This window comes from Schistocerca nitens, chromosome 2, assembly GCF_023898315.1.
Source record: "Schistocerca nitens isolate TAMUIC-IGC-003100 chromosome 2, iqSchNite1.1, whole genome shotgun sequence".
NCBI classification, from domain to species: Eukaryota; Metazoa; Arthropoda; class Insecta; order Orthoptera; family Acrididae; genus Schistocerca; species Schistocerca nitens.
Window position 1 is genome coordinate 1,021,954,026 of NC_064615.1, and position 18,239 is coordinate 1,021,972,264.

An 18,239-nucleotide genomic window follows, 5' to 3' on the forward strand; every position below is an offset into this window, starting at 1 on the left:
GCCGCTCTTTGGTGAGAAGATTTTTTATATATTCAATTATATTTTCAAAAATTTATTATTTTAGGTGATATATTGTAACTTTATGAAGTGATAAAGCTGATGACTGACCCTCATAGCAGCATAAATGAAAATATTAAAAAACTGAGCGATGTTCTGTGAGCAGTGGACAGCTATCTTTATGTTATTGCTAGGAAGATACCTGTTCAAAAACTGACATTTAATTCTTAATTATATACTCAAGCTAAGCATCGTATGTACAGTTATGTTAATGAAAGCTCTGGCAGAATGTGAATGATTTGGGTTTAAAGAAGACAACTCATCAAAATGGTGGAAGTAATGAGTCATTGACAGACACACAATAAGTAATGAAAACTGTGCCTTTAAGGAGATCGCCCGCTCGTCCCCCTTCCCCCCTACCCCACACACACTACATTTTGAAACCAATTGTTGATTTTCTAACATACATAGGGCCTATAGATAAATGCTTCACTGAAATCTGAGCGTAAAATTACATGTAACTCACCATACATTAAACATTTCATGAATATAAATGTCACCTTGTACACTATGAACTGTTTGTCAGAATGCAAACTATAGTTTGTTAGACATTTATTGTTGAAACATACAGGAAACACACTTATGGAAGGTACATGATAAATACACACATTGAGAATTAATGGTGTCTTTAAGTGGAGTTGATTTCCCAGGATATCAAAGTAGCAACACATTTAGCTCCAAAATACAGGTACAGATTATACTAATAAGTAATATAAACAACAATGACTACAGTGTGACTTCACTAATTTAAATTTGCAATGCCAGCTTGCAAATTTGTTATAAATTTTGAAACCATTTATAATACATTATAATCTTTTTTCAGTTACCTAATAACCATTCATCAACAGAACCCTGTTTTCGTACTACTCTGAAACATGTCCAACATATCATGCATACATCAAATACTTATTATAGAATGACAATTAGTTTGTCTTCAGATTTGGGTACTAATATCACCTAACAACAAACATTAATTGTAACATCAAATTTACAGGTAAGGAGCCACATTCAGTAAGAAGGAAGTTTATCACAGGAAATTTCTAAGTAGGACCCGTCTCTTGCACTTCACTTAAAATAGTCTTCAGTTTAAAATATAGGAATTCCATTATTCATAGTGAAAAATGCTTGAGCATGTTTCCAAAATACTTAAATTCATGTTTTATTGATTATAATGCTTTATCACAAAAATAAAAATACTGATTATCGTAACTTGTCATGTTTTAGCCTTCAGACACCTGTCAGTGGAATGCAAAAGGTGATAGTTTGCTTTCTACATTTGTGGCAGATTTAAAAATACTTTCATTTGGATGCCACTGAAAAATAAAAGTGTATAGTTGGTGGCTATATAAATATATAAAATATATTATATGAAACAAAAATTGCAATGTGTAAGATTGTAGAGTTACAAGGAAGACAATAGAAATACTTCTTGCTGTATGAAAATACCAGAAATATTACAGACAGCATGCAGATTGTCTAAAGTACGGTACAACACAGAGACGGTATCACACCCATGGAATGTAGTTCTCTACAGGTTGTGACACAAACAGGAAATTAGTTACAATAGCAAAGCAGTCTAAATTTCATAGTTGCGGAACTTGCTGACAACTTCACTAGAAGCATCAGATTTCCAGTTGACAGTGCCACGAGCACCCCAGTGTATATTTGCACCTCCCTCTGAAGCCCGGCGGTGTGCCTGGGGAGCACTCCCTGAGCCACTTGTGCTGCCACCTTCACCTGCAGTTTCAGGCAGCATCCTATCTTTCGTCTTCAGGGTGGTCCAGTGCATTGACTGAAAAATATTCAATAGTATGAAATTAGGATTTCTGAAAAAATTTTCAAAATAAAGTGAAACTTTTAAGAATCAGCAAACATACTTTGAAGGTAAGGAAATTGTGAGTTAATGGTACTGCAGAATTGCTTTAGGGAGATTGGAGGAGAAGGAGGAGGAGAAAAGGAGAACAAGAAGAGAAGAAGCTAGGTAAGTCGCTAAGAAAACTGTAAATCTTAGAAAGTGTAAGAGCTTTACCTTAAAATCAAAGAGATAGAAAACAACAAATGGTAGTTTGTATCGTTATATTTATTGTGTAATTATTAAGAAATATGAGGTTATATAATTATCAATTAATTTATTGATTGCCCTGTTTGTCGGCCTCATTCTGTGGATGTACTGGAGCAACTAGTGTCCCATCTCTTGGGTGATCATCTGACAGTCTTTTCCTTGTGGTCGTTCCATGTTTACAAATTTTAACTAGTCTTGTGGGGGTCCACCCTTTGTGATCCTTCCAATTTCGTTCTCCTATCTCCCTGTATTTACATATATCTTTTATCCCACACAGATGCTTCATTCATACATTTTTTCTCTTGTCCCACAATGTTACTCCTTGGATCTGCCTTAGTATCTTCACCTCCATTGCCTTTAACTTTTTTTTTATCTTTTCCATTTCCACTCTAGTTTCCGTTGGATGTCAATAGTATGCACCATTGTTTTTTATATATTTTTTTTTTCCCCATAGTTGTCAAATTTATTTCACGATAGAGCATTTTGCAGTTATCTGCCTATCGTTACTGCCATTGTCACCTTGTTTTTCACGTCCATGGTTATGTCTTTATAGCTGGTGATAAGAGTCCCTAAATAATTAAGTCATTACTTGTCCAACTGACACACCATCCACTTCTAATTTACCTCTTACAGGTGTTTTTGATATTACCATACTCATTTTTTAGAGAGGATTTTCATTTTATATTGCATAGCTATTTTACTGAATTGGTGATTCAACTGTGATTGTGAAAATTGGCTGAAACTGAGTTTTATTCATTTGTTCTATAGATCTCATCAAGAATCAGCCAACTCCCTGTTAATATCTGATAAAACCACTCCCGCCTCTTCACTGAAGTTAAGCAAGGTTGGCCCATGCTCGTTCTTTCGAGGAACATTGGCTCTAGTATGTGCAAGTCACCTAAGTGGTGACCCATTGAAAGACTTCCACCAGGCTGTGGTGACACATTGTACAGGTAGTTCGAAAGATATATGCTAATACAAGAATCCAAATAACTGGGGATAATGAAGAAACAACAAAGGTTATTAATTTAGGAGTTCGACAAGGTTGCAGCCTCTCTCCACTGCTTTTTAACATATACATTGACGACATTATACGGCAATGGAGAATGAAACTGAAGAACTATACATATAATTTGAACCAAAAAGATTACATTATGACTGTTATTCGCAGATGACCAAGTGTTAATTTCGAATAATGAAGATGGTCTGCAGAGAGTTGCCTACGAGCTAAAACATGCCAGATATATAATATGTCAATATCAATCCGAAAAACAAAAGCCATGGCTTTCTGTGGAAAAATCCAGTAAGAAAAAATAAAGACAACGAGATTATAGAGCAAGTAGATAGATTCAAATTTCTACGAATCTTGCTGTTGTACAGGGGAGACCTAGATCAAAAAGACAAAATTGAGAAATTTAACTACTTAAATGGCACTATCAGAAGAGCTTTCCAACGTAAAGTAAGAACAGAATCATACTTAAAAATTTTATAAAGGTATGTCAGTACCATTATTACTGTATGGAAGTGAATCTTGGGTAATGAAAAAGAAAGATAAAATAAGATTACAAGCCAATGAAATGAAATTCCTCAGGTACATAGCAGAATACACCAAGCTAGGCTACAAAAGAAACAAAATTGTCAGGAAGGAATTAAATATTTTCGATATAAACAGTAAGGTTGACGAATACTGACAAAAATGGATATCGCACCTGTTATGAATGGACAAATCAAGGTTACCACTACATTTTTGGCGCTATATTCCACAGGGTAAAAGATGTATTTGAAGACCTGCAAAACGATGGAAGGACCAGGTGTAGCTGCAACAGGTTGAGGAAAAGCCGAATGGCTGACGGAAGAAGAAGAAGAAGAAGAAAATGTATGTACAGGGTAACCTTTTTTTTTAGCTTTGGTACAACTCCAGCTGTGAGCTCTTATTGCTTTCTATGTAGAGAATCCTTTATGGAAGGCAAATTGACGGGCAGTTCTGTTTGGTGAATAAGTCAGTGTATCATCATAGGCTGCTTTCTCAAACACTTTTGGAAGCAATAATACAGGTTTATAAATACCGGTATTTTCTTTATCTCCAAATTAGAAGATGGGTGTTATTACAGCGTATTTAAATCTGCCAGAAAATAAGAACTCTGCACAGACTGATTACAAAGGAGGCTTAATTGTTGTGTCAATGACACCCTTTTTTCTTTTTATTTTAATGTTATATTGCCATGAGCTGTGGTGTATGCAGTGTAGTATCGTGTAATGTAGTTGTTAGCGTCACTGCCTGGTATGCTGCATGTTGACAATTCAGACCCGACCGTCAGGAGTTATTTGCTGTTTAGTAATTATAATTTCTGGAAGGTTCTTGAAATATTTTGTTTTTGTATATTCTGGAATATATGATGTTTGTTTGAATGCCAGCAATACGGAATATTTTTGTATCAATATCTGCACATTCTGTCCTGGCGATCAATCGTGTTCTTGCTGTACGTCGGTGTTCATAATGAAAGTGCTTTCACTGTTGAGTATTGTATTTCACCGGAGACACCACTTTCAGATTTTGACTTTACTCTTGTTACGACGTGACATTGTTTGGTAGAGACGCCTCGTGTTTCAAAACATCTGCATCACTGTGTTTCCAATTATGCCACGTAAACGCCATTGCCTACTTGGACAGGAACTAAAATACAAGCAGTACGTGGTCCCGTAGGTCCGTTTGAGACAACCATAGATCTGAAGCCAGCAGTAAGTCACTTGCACATGAGGCATCCATCAGTGTTTTCTGGAGACGCTAGTCAGGATATGATGAAATGGTTAAAAGGATTTGACCTAATCACCAAATGCGACTGGTAGGATAACATGATGTGTTTGGCAAATGTGCACTTTCACTTGGATGGCACAGCCCAGCAAGGTTCAAGAACAACGAAGAGTAGCTCTATAGGAGACAAATTCCAGGCCGAACTGAAGAAAAAATTTGATGACAACCAACAGCAAGCCCTATTAGCAGTTGAATGTGACCCAATGTCGTGGCGAATGACAATTTTATGTACAGAATGTTTTGGACTTTTGCAACATTGTGAATTTGAATATGATAGAAGCCAATAAAATATCACATTGGATGAAACGAGTCGCAGAAGGCATGTACCAAACACGTATTGTTAGCGATGTCACAACAGCAGAAGAATCAAGCGGTACAAGGAAATGCAACAAGAAAAACTCTGACGAAGAGTTATAAACGTCTACCGAATGTGGTCCCTTTGGCAACTTAGTAAGACCACCGTGATCTCGCTTTCTCTCATATGCCATGTTGTAAGAGAAGAGATACAGCATTTTATGGCACCTAGAACTGATGGACTGCGTATGTATCAATCGTGGGCTCCAATCTGTACCACCGCACGAACGTGCCATGGAGAAGTGACTGCCATCTCGGACTTACACCGCAGCTGTCACACACACACACCCAGCAACCAACCAAAGAAACTACAACCAAATCCTCTACCAAGTAGAACGCCCCCTAGAAGAACAAGTATTTCGAGGCTGGAGGACTATATGTCAGTCGATTTTCACTGTGGATACCCTTATACAGGAAAGAAGACGAATGTTCAGTGACTTAAGCCACAAGAAGTCAACCACTCATACCAGCCAAATGCAGACGATTATAGTTTACCAATGGGCTGAAGCTCATTACTGTATCATGAATGACATCGCAGAGGGTGACCAAGAGATGAATACACTAAGCACATTCAGAAGGATGTAGGTTGCAGTAGTTACTTGGCGATGAAGAAGCTTGACTAGGATAGAGTAGCATAGAGAGCCGCATCCAAGGACTCTGGACAGAAGACGACGACGACGACGACGACGACAACATAGTCATGATGTTATGCTCAAATGAGACTTCTTGCAGGCATCCCAAGAAGTCTATGGATGATCAGAGATCCTGGTTGACGAAGCTATTACAACAAGAACACACACAAAAGATAGCATCTCAATTGATGACGAGGATGATAACAACAGCAAATAAGCTAAGTACAATTGTGAAGATTTTTTTTTTCCACAAGCAATCACAGTTGACCTCTACAGTTACGTACATCGGGTCAGTGGAACCAGTCCAGGACGGGCAGATTAGTCTCACTCCAGTGTCCCAGTACTGTTACAGACGAGACAGTGGCCGGCCGGAGTGGCCGAGCGGTTCTAGGCGCTACAGTCTGGAGCCGCGCGACCGCTACGGTCGCAGGTTCGAATCCTGCCTCGGGCATGGATGTGTGTGATGTCCTTAGGTTAGTTAGGTTTAAGTAGTTTAAGTTCCAGGGGACTGATGACCTCAGAAGTTAAGTCCCATAGTGCCCAGAGCCATTTGAACCACAAGACGGTGGAGAAAGCTGCTATCTGTCAGTAAGATCTGGCCTGACAGAGGAACAGTGTCAGCGAGCAAGTCATTCTGCTACAGTTTTCCGATGTTTTCACATCTGGAGTGGAGTAAGAGAAACCAAGTGGCCTGTGGTAAAACACCGTATCAACACTGGGAATCGTACACCAATCAGCAGCGCTCATATGAAGTGTCGTCAGCTGAACGATCGATAATCAGGGAGGAAGTGGAGAAGATGCTAAAAAATGACATCACTGATCATTCAGAGAATCCTTGGTCCTATGCTGTTGTCTTTCTGAAGGAGTGTGGTAGATGGCGTTTCTGTGTTGACTATCAATGACTGAACAAAATCGTGAAGAAAGACGTCTTTCCATCGTTGAGCACTGATGACACTCTAGACCGCTTGGAAGGAGTGAAGTATTTCTCAACTATGGTCATGCAGACAGGCTATTGGTAAATCGAGGTTGACGAGGCTGACCAGGAGAAGACTACCTTTAATACCCCTGACATCTGAGTTCAAAGTTACGCCGTTTACTATGTAATGCTCCAGACAACTTCGAATGACTGACAACCCGCTTCGACACCTTAAGTGGACGACTTGTCACTATCTGAATGACATTTTTGTTTAAGACATTTGAATACCATCTAAGCCACCTGACAACCGTGCTGTAGTGCGCTCACATTGAAAGTCTCTTCCTTAATCCGAAGCAGTGGCTGTTCTTTGCCCAAGAAAGTTTTGGGGGTACCTAGTTAATTACGTTGGTGTCCATCCTGATCCAGAGAAAATACACTGGTGTTCAAAACTTAAGGATGACAGTGGCTTTTGGGTGATATCACTGCCAAGTAACACAGCTCTCTCAAACTTGGACCACACAGAAAAAACCGCCACATTGTACTACAGAAGGTAATTGAAAGAAATACGCATTCAGACCAACAGAGTGACGCTTTTATTCAAAGGCAATAACTACACTGAAGTCACTGTAGTTCATGCTGGTCCCCTGGACATTTCAGACTCTGGGACACTATTCTTATTAGGGTGTGTGATCACCACAGAAGGCAATGAATTCTCTGCAGTTTTTTACAATGCTGACCACAAGACGGATTGATAATTTCTCGTGGAGGGGCAATCCATTCGTCCACTAGTGCCCTTGACAACTGCTGGACGGTCATTGTTGCACGTGGACGTGCTGCAATGTGTCTCCCCAACATGACCCACACATGCTCAGTGGGTATGTGGAGTGGATAGGCCAGTCTATTCTCTAGAAATCCTCTCATTCCAAGAGCTGCCCTACTTTCACTGTTCGCAGTCACGCATTGTCATCCATAAATGTGAAGCCAGGGGCGAATGCACCCCTGAAAAGATGAACAACAATAAAATCGACTGGCGAGTGTGCCCTGTTAAAAAGATTTGGAGGCCACTATGCCCATGCGACATTATGCCTATCCACACCGTAGCACCTGGACTACCAAAACCACCATGATTAGATTAGATTAGATTAATACTAGTTCCATGGATCATGAATACGATATTTCATAATGATGTGGAACGAGTCGAATTTTACAATACATGACATAATTAGGTTAATTTAACAACATACTTAAGTTAATATAACAACTTTATTTTATTGTGTTTTTTTTTGTTTTTCTTTATTTTTTTTCTTAATTTATATCTAAAAATTCCTCTATGGAGTAGAAGGAGTTGTCATTCAGAAATTCTTTTAATTTCTTCTTAAATACTTGTTGGTTATCTGTCAGACTTTTGATACTATTTGGTAAGTGACCAAAGACTTTAGTGCCAGTATAATTCACCCCTTTCTGTGCCAAAGTTAGATTTAATCTTGAATAGTGAAGATCATCCTTTCTCCTAGTATTGTAGTTATGCACACTGCTATTACTTTTGAATTGGGTTTGGTTGTTAATAACAAATTTCATAAGAGAGTATATATACTGAGAAGCTACTGTGAATATCCCTAGATCCTTAAATAAATGTCTGCAGGATGATCTTGGGTGGACTCCAGCTATTATTCTGATTACACGCTTTTGTGCAATGAATACTTTATTCCTCAGTGATGAATTACCCCAAAATATGATGCCATATGAAAGCAATGAGTGAAAATAGGCGTAGTAAGCTAATTTACTAAGATGTTTATCACCAAAATTTGCAATGACCCTTATTGCATAAGTAGCTGAACTCAAACGTTTCAGCAGATCATCAATGTGTTTCTTCCAATTTAATCTCTCATCAATGGACACACCTAAAAATTTGCAATATTCTACCTTAGCTATATGCTTCTGATTAAGGTCTATATTTATTAATGGCGTCATACCATTCACTGTACGGAACTGTATGTACTGTGTCTTATCAAAATTCAGTGAGAGTCCGTTTACAAGGAACCACTTAGTAATTTTCTGAAAGACAGTATTGACAATTTCATCAGTTAATTCTTGTTTGTCAGGTGTGATTACTATACTTCTTTCATCAGCAAAGAGAACTAACTTTGCCTCTTCATGAATATAGAATGGCAAGTCATTAATATATAATAATGATCAGCAAGACTACAACTACCTTCATAAGGCACGATGTGGGAACACACCATACACCCATGAACAATGTTGAACTTTATTTTAGTGCTCCAGGTATTGTGGTGTGGGCTGGCATAATGTTGCATTGGCGTACTGACCTCCAAATCTCTGAACAAATAATCACCGTTGATGTTGTGACACTATACAGCTACCCAACTCGCATCTTTATAGCGGTGCATTCGGTCTTGACTTCATATTTATGGATGAGAGTGCGTGACAGGGAACAGTGCAGGTGGAGCAGCTCTTGGAATGCTTTTTTTTGTTTAGGGCACTCAACTACTAAGGTCATTAGCGGCCAGTCACAAACGTTAGTGCACTAATGGCGTAGAAAAAACGCAAGGGGGCAACACCATAAAGTACTTACAAAGACGCAGATAACCAAAATAAAAGAGTTCGATCTCTTTGGTCAAGTCCATCAATGAAATAAAACTAAGGACACCAGCAGCTGCTCGAGCGTCATCAGCTAAAAGTTCCTGTAAGGTAGACGGCAGACACAGGACAACAAGAAAGTGAAAAAAACGGGGACAGGACAATAAAACATGGCGCACCGTCAATGAATGACCACAGGGGCACTACGGGGCGGGGTCACCAGACAACAGGTAGCGGTACTAAATCGGCAATGCCCAATCCGCAACCTGGCCAAAGTGACCTCTCACCGGGAAGGGCGTGAGGAGGTCGTCCAAACTGTCAGGATCAGTTTGATGGCCCTAAGCTTATTTTCATGGAGAGAGGACCAAGCCTCATCATGCCACAATGATGAAACGCGCCGACAAAGTTGATGGGACACGAAAGGAAGCTGTCCGAGGCAGGAGGACAGCAGCCTTGACCACAGGATCAACAGCTTCGTTCCCAGGCACATCAACGTGGCCAGGAATCCACAAAAAAAGTACATGAGCGCCAGTATCAGCTAGCGGCTGAAGGGACCATTGAATTCGTTGCACGAGAGGGTGGTCCGAATTTGGGTCACGGAGACTCTAAATGGCGCTCAAAGAATCAGAGCAGATGGTATAGGGAGAATGACGACGGTGGCAGATATACTGAACAGCTTGATAGAGAGCAAAAAGCTCAGCTGTAAAGCTTGAACACTGGTCAAGGAGCCGGTATTGAAAGGTATCATCCCCAGCGACAAAGGCACATCCGACGCCAGCAGTAGTCTTGGAGCCGTCTGTGTAAATAAAGACGTTATTAGCGAGCCTCGAACGAAGTTCGACAAACCTCAAGTGGTATATAGAATCCGCGGTCCTCTCCTTTGGGAGCGAGCCGAGTTCAACGTGAACGCGAACCTGAGCCTGGAGCCAAGGTGGTGTCGGGCTCTCACGCACTCGAAAAGTCCTAGGGAGGGTAAAATTAAGTTGCTGAAGCAGGTGACGAAAGCGAACTCCAGGAGGTAACAGGGTAGAGACATACAGCCCGTATTAGCGGTCGAGAGAGTCGTCAAAGAAGGAGAAATATGACGGGTGGTCGGGCATTGTCCTCAGTCGGCAGGCGTACCGACAAAGCAACATATCGCGCCGGTAGTTTAGGGGTAATGCGGCAGATTCGGCCTACAGACTCTCAACAGGGCTGGTGTAGAATGCTCCAGTCGCCAGACGTAACCCCCGATGGTGGATAGAGTTTAGACGGCGTAAGATGGATGGCCGGACAGAAGAGTAGACAAAGCTCCCATAATCCAGCTTTGATCGGACAATGGACCGATATAAGCGAAGCAGGACCATTCTATCTGCTCCCCATGACGTACCGCTGAGAACACTGAGGACATTTAGGGAATGGGTACAACGAGCAGCCAAGTAAGACACATGCGGAGACCAGCAATGTTTCCTGTCAAATGTAAGACCTAAAAATCTCCACGAATGGGAGAGCAACGGGACCGAGATGGAAGGATGGTGGAAGAAACTGTTTGTAACGCCAGAAGTTCATACAGACCGTTTTCTCAACAGAAAAAAGGAAACCGTTAGCGAACTCCAGGAATATAGACTGTCTAGACAACGCTGAAGACAGCGCTCCAGGAGACATGTTCTCTGAGCGCTACAGTAGATCGTAAAGTCGTCCACGAAAACGGAGCCTGAAACGTCAGCTGGAAGGCAATCCATTATTGGATTGATAGCTAAGGCAAAAAGGGCCACGCTCAAAACGGAGCCCTGGGGCACCCCATTCTCCTGGCGAAATGTATCTGACAAAACAGAATCCACACGTACCATGAACATTAGATCCATTAAAAATGCATTAATAAAAAGAGGGAGGTGGCCGCGAAGGCCCCAAGTGTGAATGGTGCGGAGAATGCCCGCCCTCCAACAAGTGTCATAAGCCTTCTCCAAATCGAAGAACACAGCCACCATCTGGCGCTTACGCCAAAAGTTGTTCATAATGAAAGTCGACAAGGTAACTAGGTGGTCAACAGCAGAGTGGCGCCTACGAATATCCACACTGGACATTGGTAAGGAGACGTGGAGATTCAAGGAGCCAAACCAATCGAGAATTTACCATGCGCTCCATCACCTTGCAGACGTGGCTGATAATGGAGATGGGGCGATAACTGGAAGGAAGGTGTTTGTCCTTTCCTAGTTTGGGTATGGAAACAACAATTGCTTCACGCCAGCGTGTGGGAACATTACCTTCAGTCCAGATGCGATTATAGGCGCGAAGAAGAAAGCCTTTACCTGCAGGAGAAAGGTTCTTCAGCATCTGAATTTGGATACCATCGGGCTCCGGAGCAGAGGATCGGGACCGGGCGAGTGCACTTTCGTGTTCCTGCACAGTGAAGGTGGCATTGTAACTTTCACGATTCAAAGAGTGGAAAGAAGGTGGCCGAGCCTCCTCTGCTTGTTTTCGGGGGAGGAAGGCACGGTGGTAATGGGCCGAGCTCGAAACCTTCGCGAAAAAGCGGCCAAAGGAATTTTAGACATCCTAGAGATCCACAAGGACTTCATTCGCTACTGTCAGGCCAGAAATCGGGGAGTGGACCTTGGTGCCAGATAGCCAGCGCAGGCCACCCCAGACAACCGAAGGAGGAGTAAAACTGTTGAATGAGCTGGTGAAAGCCACCCAGCAAGGCTTTTTGCTTTTGTTGATAACATGATGACATTGTGCACGAAGTCGTTTGTAACTGATACAGTTCGCCATCGTACGGTGGCGTTGGAAGGTGCGTAAAGCACGTCGCCGAGCACGAATAGCGTCGCTGCATGCTGTAGTCCACCAGGGGACTGGGACTCGACGTGGAGAAGAGGAAGTACGAGGGATGGAATATTCAGCAGCAATGAGAATAACGTCCGTGAGGTATGCGACCTGACTATCGCAGCTGGAGAAGTTCATGGAAGGTCGCCAGGGAGGTGAAAAGCCCCCAGTCGGCTTTGGAGATGTTCCAGCTGGTGGAATGCGGAGAAGGGGTGTGATGCAGGAGATGGATTACGCAGGGGAAATGGTCGCTCTAGTATGTGTCAGACAGAGCATACCACTAGATAGGGGATATTGAGAGGTCCAAGTGGGAATAGGTATGCGTTGCGTCCGAAAGGAAGATAGGTGCACCGCTATTTAAGCAGACTAGATTGAGGTGGTTGAAAAGGTCTGCCAAGAGGGAGCCTCTCGGGCAGGATGCTGGAGAGCCCCAAAGGGGATGGTGGGCATTAAAGTCCGATCAACAAAAATGGTGCAGGAAGCTGAGCAATCAGTTGTATCATGTCTGCCCTAGTAAAGACAGACGATGATGGAGTGTAAACAGTATAAATGGAAAATGTGAAATTGGGGAGAGTAATTCGGACAGCAACTGCCTGAAGATCCGTGCGCAATGTGATTGGATCGTAGTAGACATCATCCTGAACCAGCAACATAACCCCTCTGAGCTGGAATACCTGCCACAGGGAGTAGGTCAAAACGCACGGAAGTATAGTGTGCCTGGTCGATACGATCGCATGGGCGTAACTTCGTTTCTTGGAGACTTACGACAAGCGGGCAGTGCATTCGAAGGAGCAATTTTAGTTCCTCTCGGTTGGACCGAATGCCGCGAATATTTCATTGAAGAAGTGCCATTATGAAAACGAAAAGAAAAAGAAACAAGAAAGGATCACCTCGATGGCCGCTGAGGGCCTGGCTTCGAGGGAGCACTGCTGCTGCAATCGATAGGTGGTGAGTCATGGACCATCAACTCAACAGTTGGTGTCTGCCACCTTCCTGACCTGGTCAGGAGGAGTAGCTTCCTCCGCCGGTGAAAGGCCAGATGATCGGCTACCAGCGGTGCGGCCTGGCGAAACTGAAGGTGGCTGGGGATGGCAACTGCTGGGTGGCGCAGGAGAGGAAACGCGCCACGGCGGAGATGGAGAACTCTTTTTTCTATAAGCCTTCTTTGAAGAATTACGTTTGGTCGAAAGAACAGTTGATGGCTGTGAAGTTTGTGTACGCAAGAAATCTTCGCGTGTCGGTTCTTTTTTGAAGGTCCGAGCATCTGATTTAGAGGTCCTCTTCTTAGCAGCAGCAGCAGCAGCAGCAGCAGATGATGATGATTATGATTGAGCCTTAGGGTTGGTGGAAGGAAGAGGAGACGTTGATCGGGCGATCTTAGCACTGGCCGATCTGACGACCCAATCGCTAAATGTTAGATCGCATGTCTGTGTAGCTACCTCCCTGGTAGGCCGAGGGGAGCCGAGAACGGTACTGTATTTTCCTGCCGGTAGCACAGTGGGCTTTCTGCTATTTAATAACTTGGGAGCAGCCGAGGTCGACACCTTCTCTTCACTCGAATTTCCCGTATACTTTTCTCATCTTTGTAGACGGGGCAGGTAGCATGAGGAGAGGAGGCAGCATGGTCGCCCATACACTTGATGCAACGAGGGGACAGAGGTGGACAGTCACCCTCATGGGCGTCCCTGCCACAGGTAACGCATTTAGCCGCACTTTAACAAGACTGCCGTGTATGGTTAAACCGCTGACATTGGTAACACCTTGTAGGGCTTGGTACATACGGCATTAATTTATGAAGGCAATTGCACATTGTCAAATGTCAGGAAGATGGTTCGAGTCGGTATGATGTCCTTGTCGACCCTTTTCATGACCCGATGGACGGCCGTCACTCCCTGATCAGAGAGGAAAGACAGAATCTCCTCATCAGTTAGCCCGTCGAGTGACCTGGTATACACCACGCCACGCGACGAATTCAAGGTGCGGTGGGCCTCCACCCGTACAGGAAATGTGTGTAAGAGAGTGGCTCGAAGTAATTTTTGGGCCTGGAAGGCGCTCTCTGTTTCCAACAGCAAGGTACCGTTGCGCAACCGAGTACAAGATTTCACTGGTCCTGCAATCGCATCTACACCCTTCTAAATGACGAAAGGATTGACTGCTTAGAAATCGTGACCGTCAGGTCTTGTGACAACAAGAAACTTCGGTGCTGGTGGTAGAATTTTCGAAACAGGAGTTTCATCTAGCTTTCCTTTTTGGGCAGAAGACAGGGAAGAAGAGGAAGAAGAAGAAGAAGAAAAATATATTGCGGATGAATCCCCTATGACTGCCAGCGTCTCAGATGGCGCGCTCCTCCCGTGTGGGGGGCCCCTCTCAGAGGGCACTCCCACCTTAGGTGATTGTTCACACCTCAGGTCACACCTCCCGAGAAACGGACGGAGGGACCAATCGGCAGTCACCCCTCCATGGGCCTGGCCTTTACCAGGGGGTACGTGCGTGCCTTACTTGTCCACCCAGGGCGGGGAATTAAGCGTTACGCCGTTACCAGCTACGCGTGTGAACACGTGGGTCGGCCTTCAGACACGCACAGGGAGGAAAGAGAGTGCGGGATAGAGGGATAGAAGAAAGAATCTCAAACGCTGAAGCGGAGAATAAGACACAGAAAAGAAGACAAGGAGAATGTGGCAGAGATAGAAGTAAGGGCATGAAAGCAAGGAGAAGAGTGAATGTAGGGAAAGACCAATAGAGGAAGAAAGTGTGAGGATGGAGAAAAAAAAGGGAAACAGGCTCCTGGAGTTTTCAAACGTCCGTCTCCCAACGTAGGCTCGATACATTACTCCCAAGAAGAGGGAGTGTGAAAGGGAGGTAAGGGGGGGGGGAAGGATTTGGGACGAGGAGGGTAGGGCAGCCCGGAAAGGAAGGAGAACTGCACTAGCTCGGGGCCCCATGCTCGCCACGCACGAATCAACAAGAGAGTTGTGGACCCCCTTGGGGGGGGGGGGGGGGCTTTTGGAATGCGAGGATATCTGGCGAATGGACTGGCCTACTCGTTCCATCCCATCGAACACATGTGGGATACGTTGTGGGTATATACTGCTGCACGTCCAAATGCACCAGCGACCGTCCAGCAGTTAGCAAGTGCGCTGGTGGAGTACTGGAACGCCCTACCACAGGAACTCGTTATCAACCTTGTGGCCAGCAAGGGAGCACACTGCAGAGATTCCAGTAACATCTGTGGTGATCAGACACCCTTCTAAGAACAGTGTCTTACCCTCTGGAATGTCCAGTGGACCATCATAAACTGCGGTAACTTCAGTTCAATTATAGCCTCTGTATACATGTGTCATTCCGAAACTTCCTGGCAGATTAAAACTGTGTGCCCAACCGAGACTCGAACTCGGGACCTTTGCCTTTCACGGGCAAGTGCTCTACCATCTGAGCTACCGAAGCACGACTCACGCCCGGTGCTCACAGCTTTACTTCTGCCAGTATCTCGTCTCCTACCTTCCAAACTTCACAGAAGCTCTCCTGCGAACCTCATTATGTGTCATTCTGTTCTCACTGAGTATTTCTGTGAGTTACCTTCTGTACTATAATGTAGGAATTTTTATGTATGATCTAAGTTATTCAGCTATGTTACTCAGTAGTGACCCATCATGTGAGACATTCTGGCGTCCTTAAGTTTTTCAAACCATTTACAAGCAGCCACATATTTTCCAATACCTCAGCACATTCGTAATGTGATAAGTTGTCTTGGACTGTGCTCGAACTACTGACGATTCATAAAGGACTTCTACTGCAAGGTATGTCCATTGCAAGACCTACTGCAGGGAGAAGCTAAATTTTCCAGAAACGAGGTGCAAGAAAGATCTTATCTTGGCCTTAAGGAGCTGTTATCATCTCTACATTTAGCACTGTGTGACTAGAATGTCGAGACAGAACTTCACATTGATACTAGTAGTTTTTGGATATGAGCAGTTGTAGCGGAAATTTAGGATGGCATTGAAAAGGATACAGCTTACGTTTACATAGTACTTCCAAATCCGAGGTGAACTACTCTAAAACCGAAAAAGAGTGCCTTGCAGTTGTTTGGGCCATTAAAAACTCCAGCGGTATTTGCTTGACAAACCATTCACCATTGTGACGGTTCATTATTGTCTGTGCTGGCTGACTAGCCAGAAGGTTCATCTGGTGAGACGGGCCTTTTGGCATCCAGAGACCAAGGTCACAATGGTAAACAAAAACGGACACAAACAGGACTGCCAACTAGCTTTCAAGGCATTCTTCCTAGCGAAACAACTCTGTGGATGAAATCTCAATCATGACTGTGTTAACTCACATTGCTGCTAAACAGAGGAAAGATCCAGCACCGCTAAAAACCATAGAAGCTTTGAACTAATAGGAATGGATGAAAGGTGGATGCCAGTTAATAAATGGAACATTGTTTTAGAGGAATTATTAAACTTGGAAAAGTGTGGCTAAATAAGGAGCGAACGTAAACATTAGGCTTTGATACATGTCAGTCTCACCACAATCAAGATTTCATAGGGTAGGGTCGGGTTGGGGGGGGGGGGGGGGGGGGCGTCCGATATCGCATTTTAGCCCCATGACTACCCTTCTTTTCGTTTTCAGGGTTAGATTAATTTATATATTGCCCATTATACCTTATCGACGCGATTATCGGAAGTTATAATTTAAAATATGTTGCTACCTATTGTAGATTCAAACTCTGAAAATTGACTATGCATACATAAAATCATAACCAAACTTATTCACAGAGTAGTTTGTAAGTCATACTTTGCATATAAAGAACTGCCATTATAATTTGAAATTATAATTTAAAACAGGTAACTCTTGCTCGCAGGTAATTACAGACAATTCCTTTATAAGGTGAAAGCACGCTTCATTTAGTTTCCAGAAAGAACCAAAATCAGTTGTTGGAGTAATGCTAATTGCAACTGTAAAAAACTGAATCACACAGAAAATACGTAACCGACCACATCTTCCAACTAGAAACTAAGATTTCAGTCACAAAATAAAGAGAAGGAAAGAAAAGAAAAGGAAAGAAAAGCTTAAGGTATTATGCTCCTCGCGTTTCGGAAATGTTACAAAGTTTGATACAGGCCAGGAATGTCATATGTTTAGAAGAACCTGGATGAAACAAGTTTTACTACACAAATAAACAAATACATCACTATACACAAAACAGCACAGTTCCAGAACACAGTATGTGAGAACATTTACACCAATAATTTTTTTTCTTGGTATGTGCGTACATTGTATTCTGACAAGGGAACCTCCCCATCGCACCCCCCTCAGATTTAGTTATAAGTTGGCACAGTGCATAGGCCTTGAAAAACTGAACACAGATCAATCGAGAAAACAGGAAGAAGTTGTGTGGAACTATAAAAAAATAAGCAAAATATACAAACTGATTAGTCCATGCGTAAGATAGGCTCCATCAAGGAGGGACAGAATACAGAAGGAACCGTGGTCCCGTGGTTAGCGTGAGCAGCTGCGGAACGAGAGGTCCTTGGTTCTGGTCTCACCTCAAGCGAAAAATTTTTCTTTACATTCGCAAAGTTATGATCGGTCCATTCGTTCATTGACGTCTCTGTTCACTGTAACAAGTTTAGTGTCTGTGTTTTGCGACCGCACCGCAAAACCGTGCGATTAGTAGACGAAAGGACGTGCCTCTCCAATGGGAACCGAAAACATTTGATTCAGTAAAACAAGCAAGGTCATAGGTCAACCGATTCATAGGTCAACCGATTCCTCCACAAGAAAACACGTCTGATATATTCTATACGACACTGGTGACGGCATGTGCGTCACATGACAGGAATATGTTGTCGTCCCACCTAACTTGTACACTTGGCGAATGGGTAAAAAGATACTTCTACCTTGCCCGATTTTGGTTTTCTTGTGGATGTGATAATTACTCCCAAAAAAGTGATGAAAACATCAGAGTTTGTCACATAAACTGCAACAAATGAATCCAAAAGTCTCAAG

The 18,239-nt window shown here is 43.1% G+C and overlaps 1 protein-coding gene across 1 annotated transcript in view; it reads right to left on the reverse strand.

Moving 5' to 3' along the window:
- Positions 1-602: 602 nt before the first annotated feature.
- The window catches only part of LOC126234770 (J domain-containing protein), a 95,046-nt gene continuing 77,409 nt past the window's right edge, over positions 603-18,239 (reverse strand). Inside the window, exon 4 of the mRNA XM_049943520.1 lies at positions 603-1,849. Within this exon, the coding sequence (XP_049799477.1) occupies positions 1,634-1,849 (216 nt within the window). The 3' untranslated portion in view covers positions 603-1,633. The remainder of the gene's footprint in view (positions 1,850-18,239) is intronic.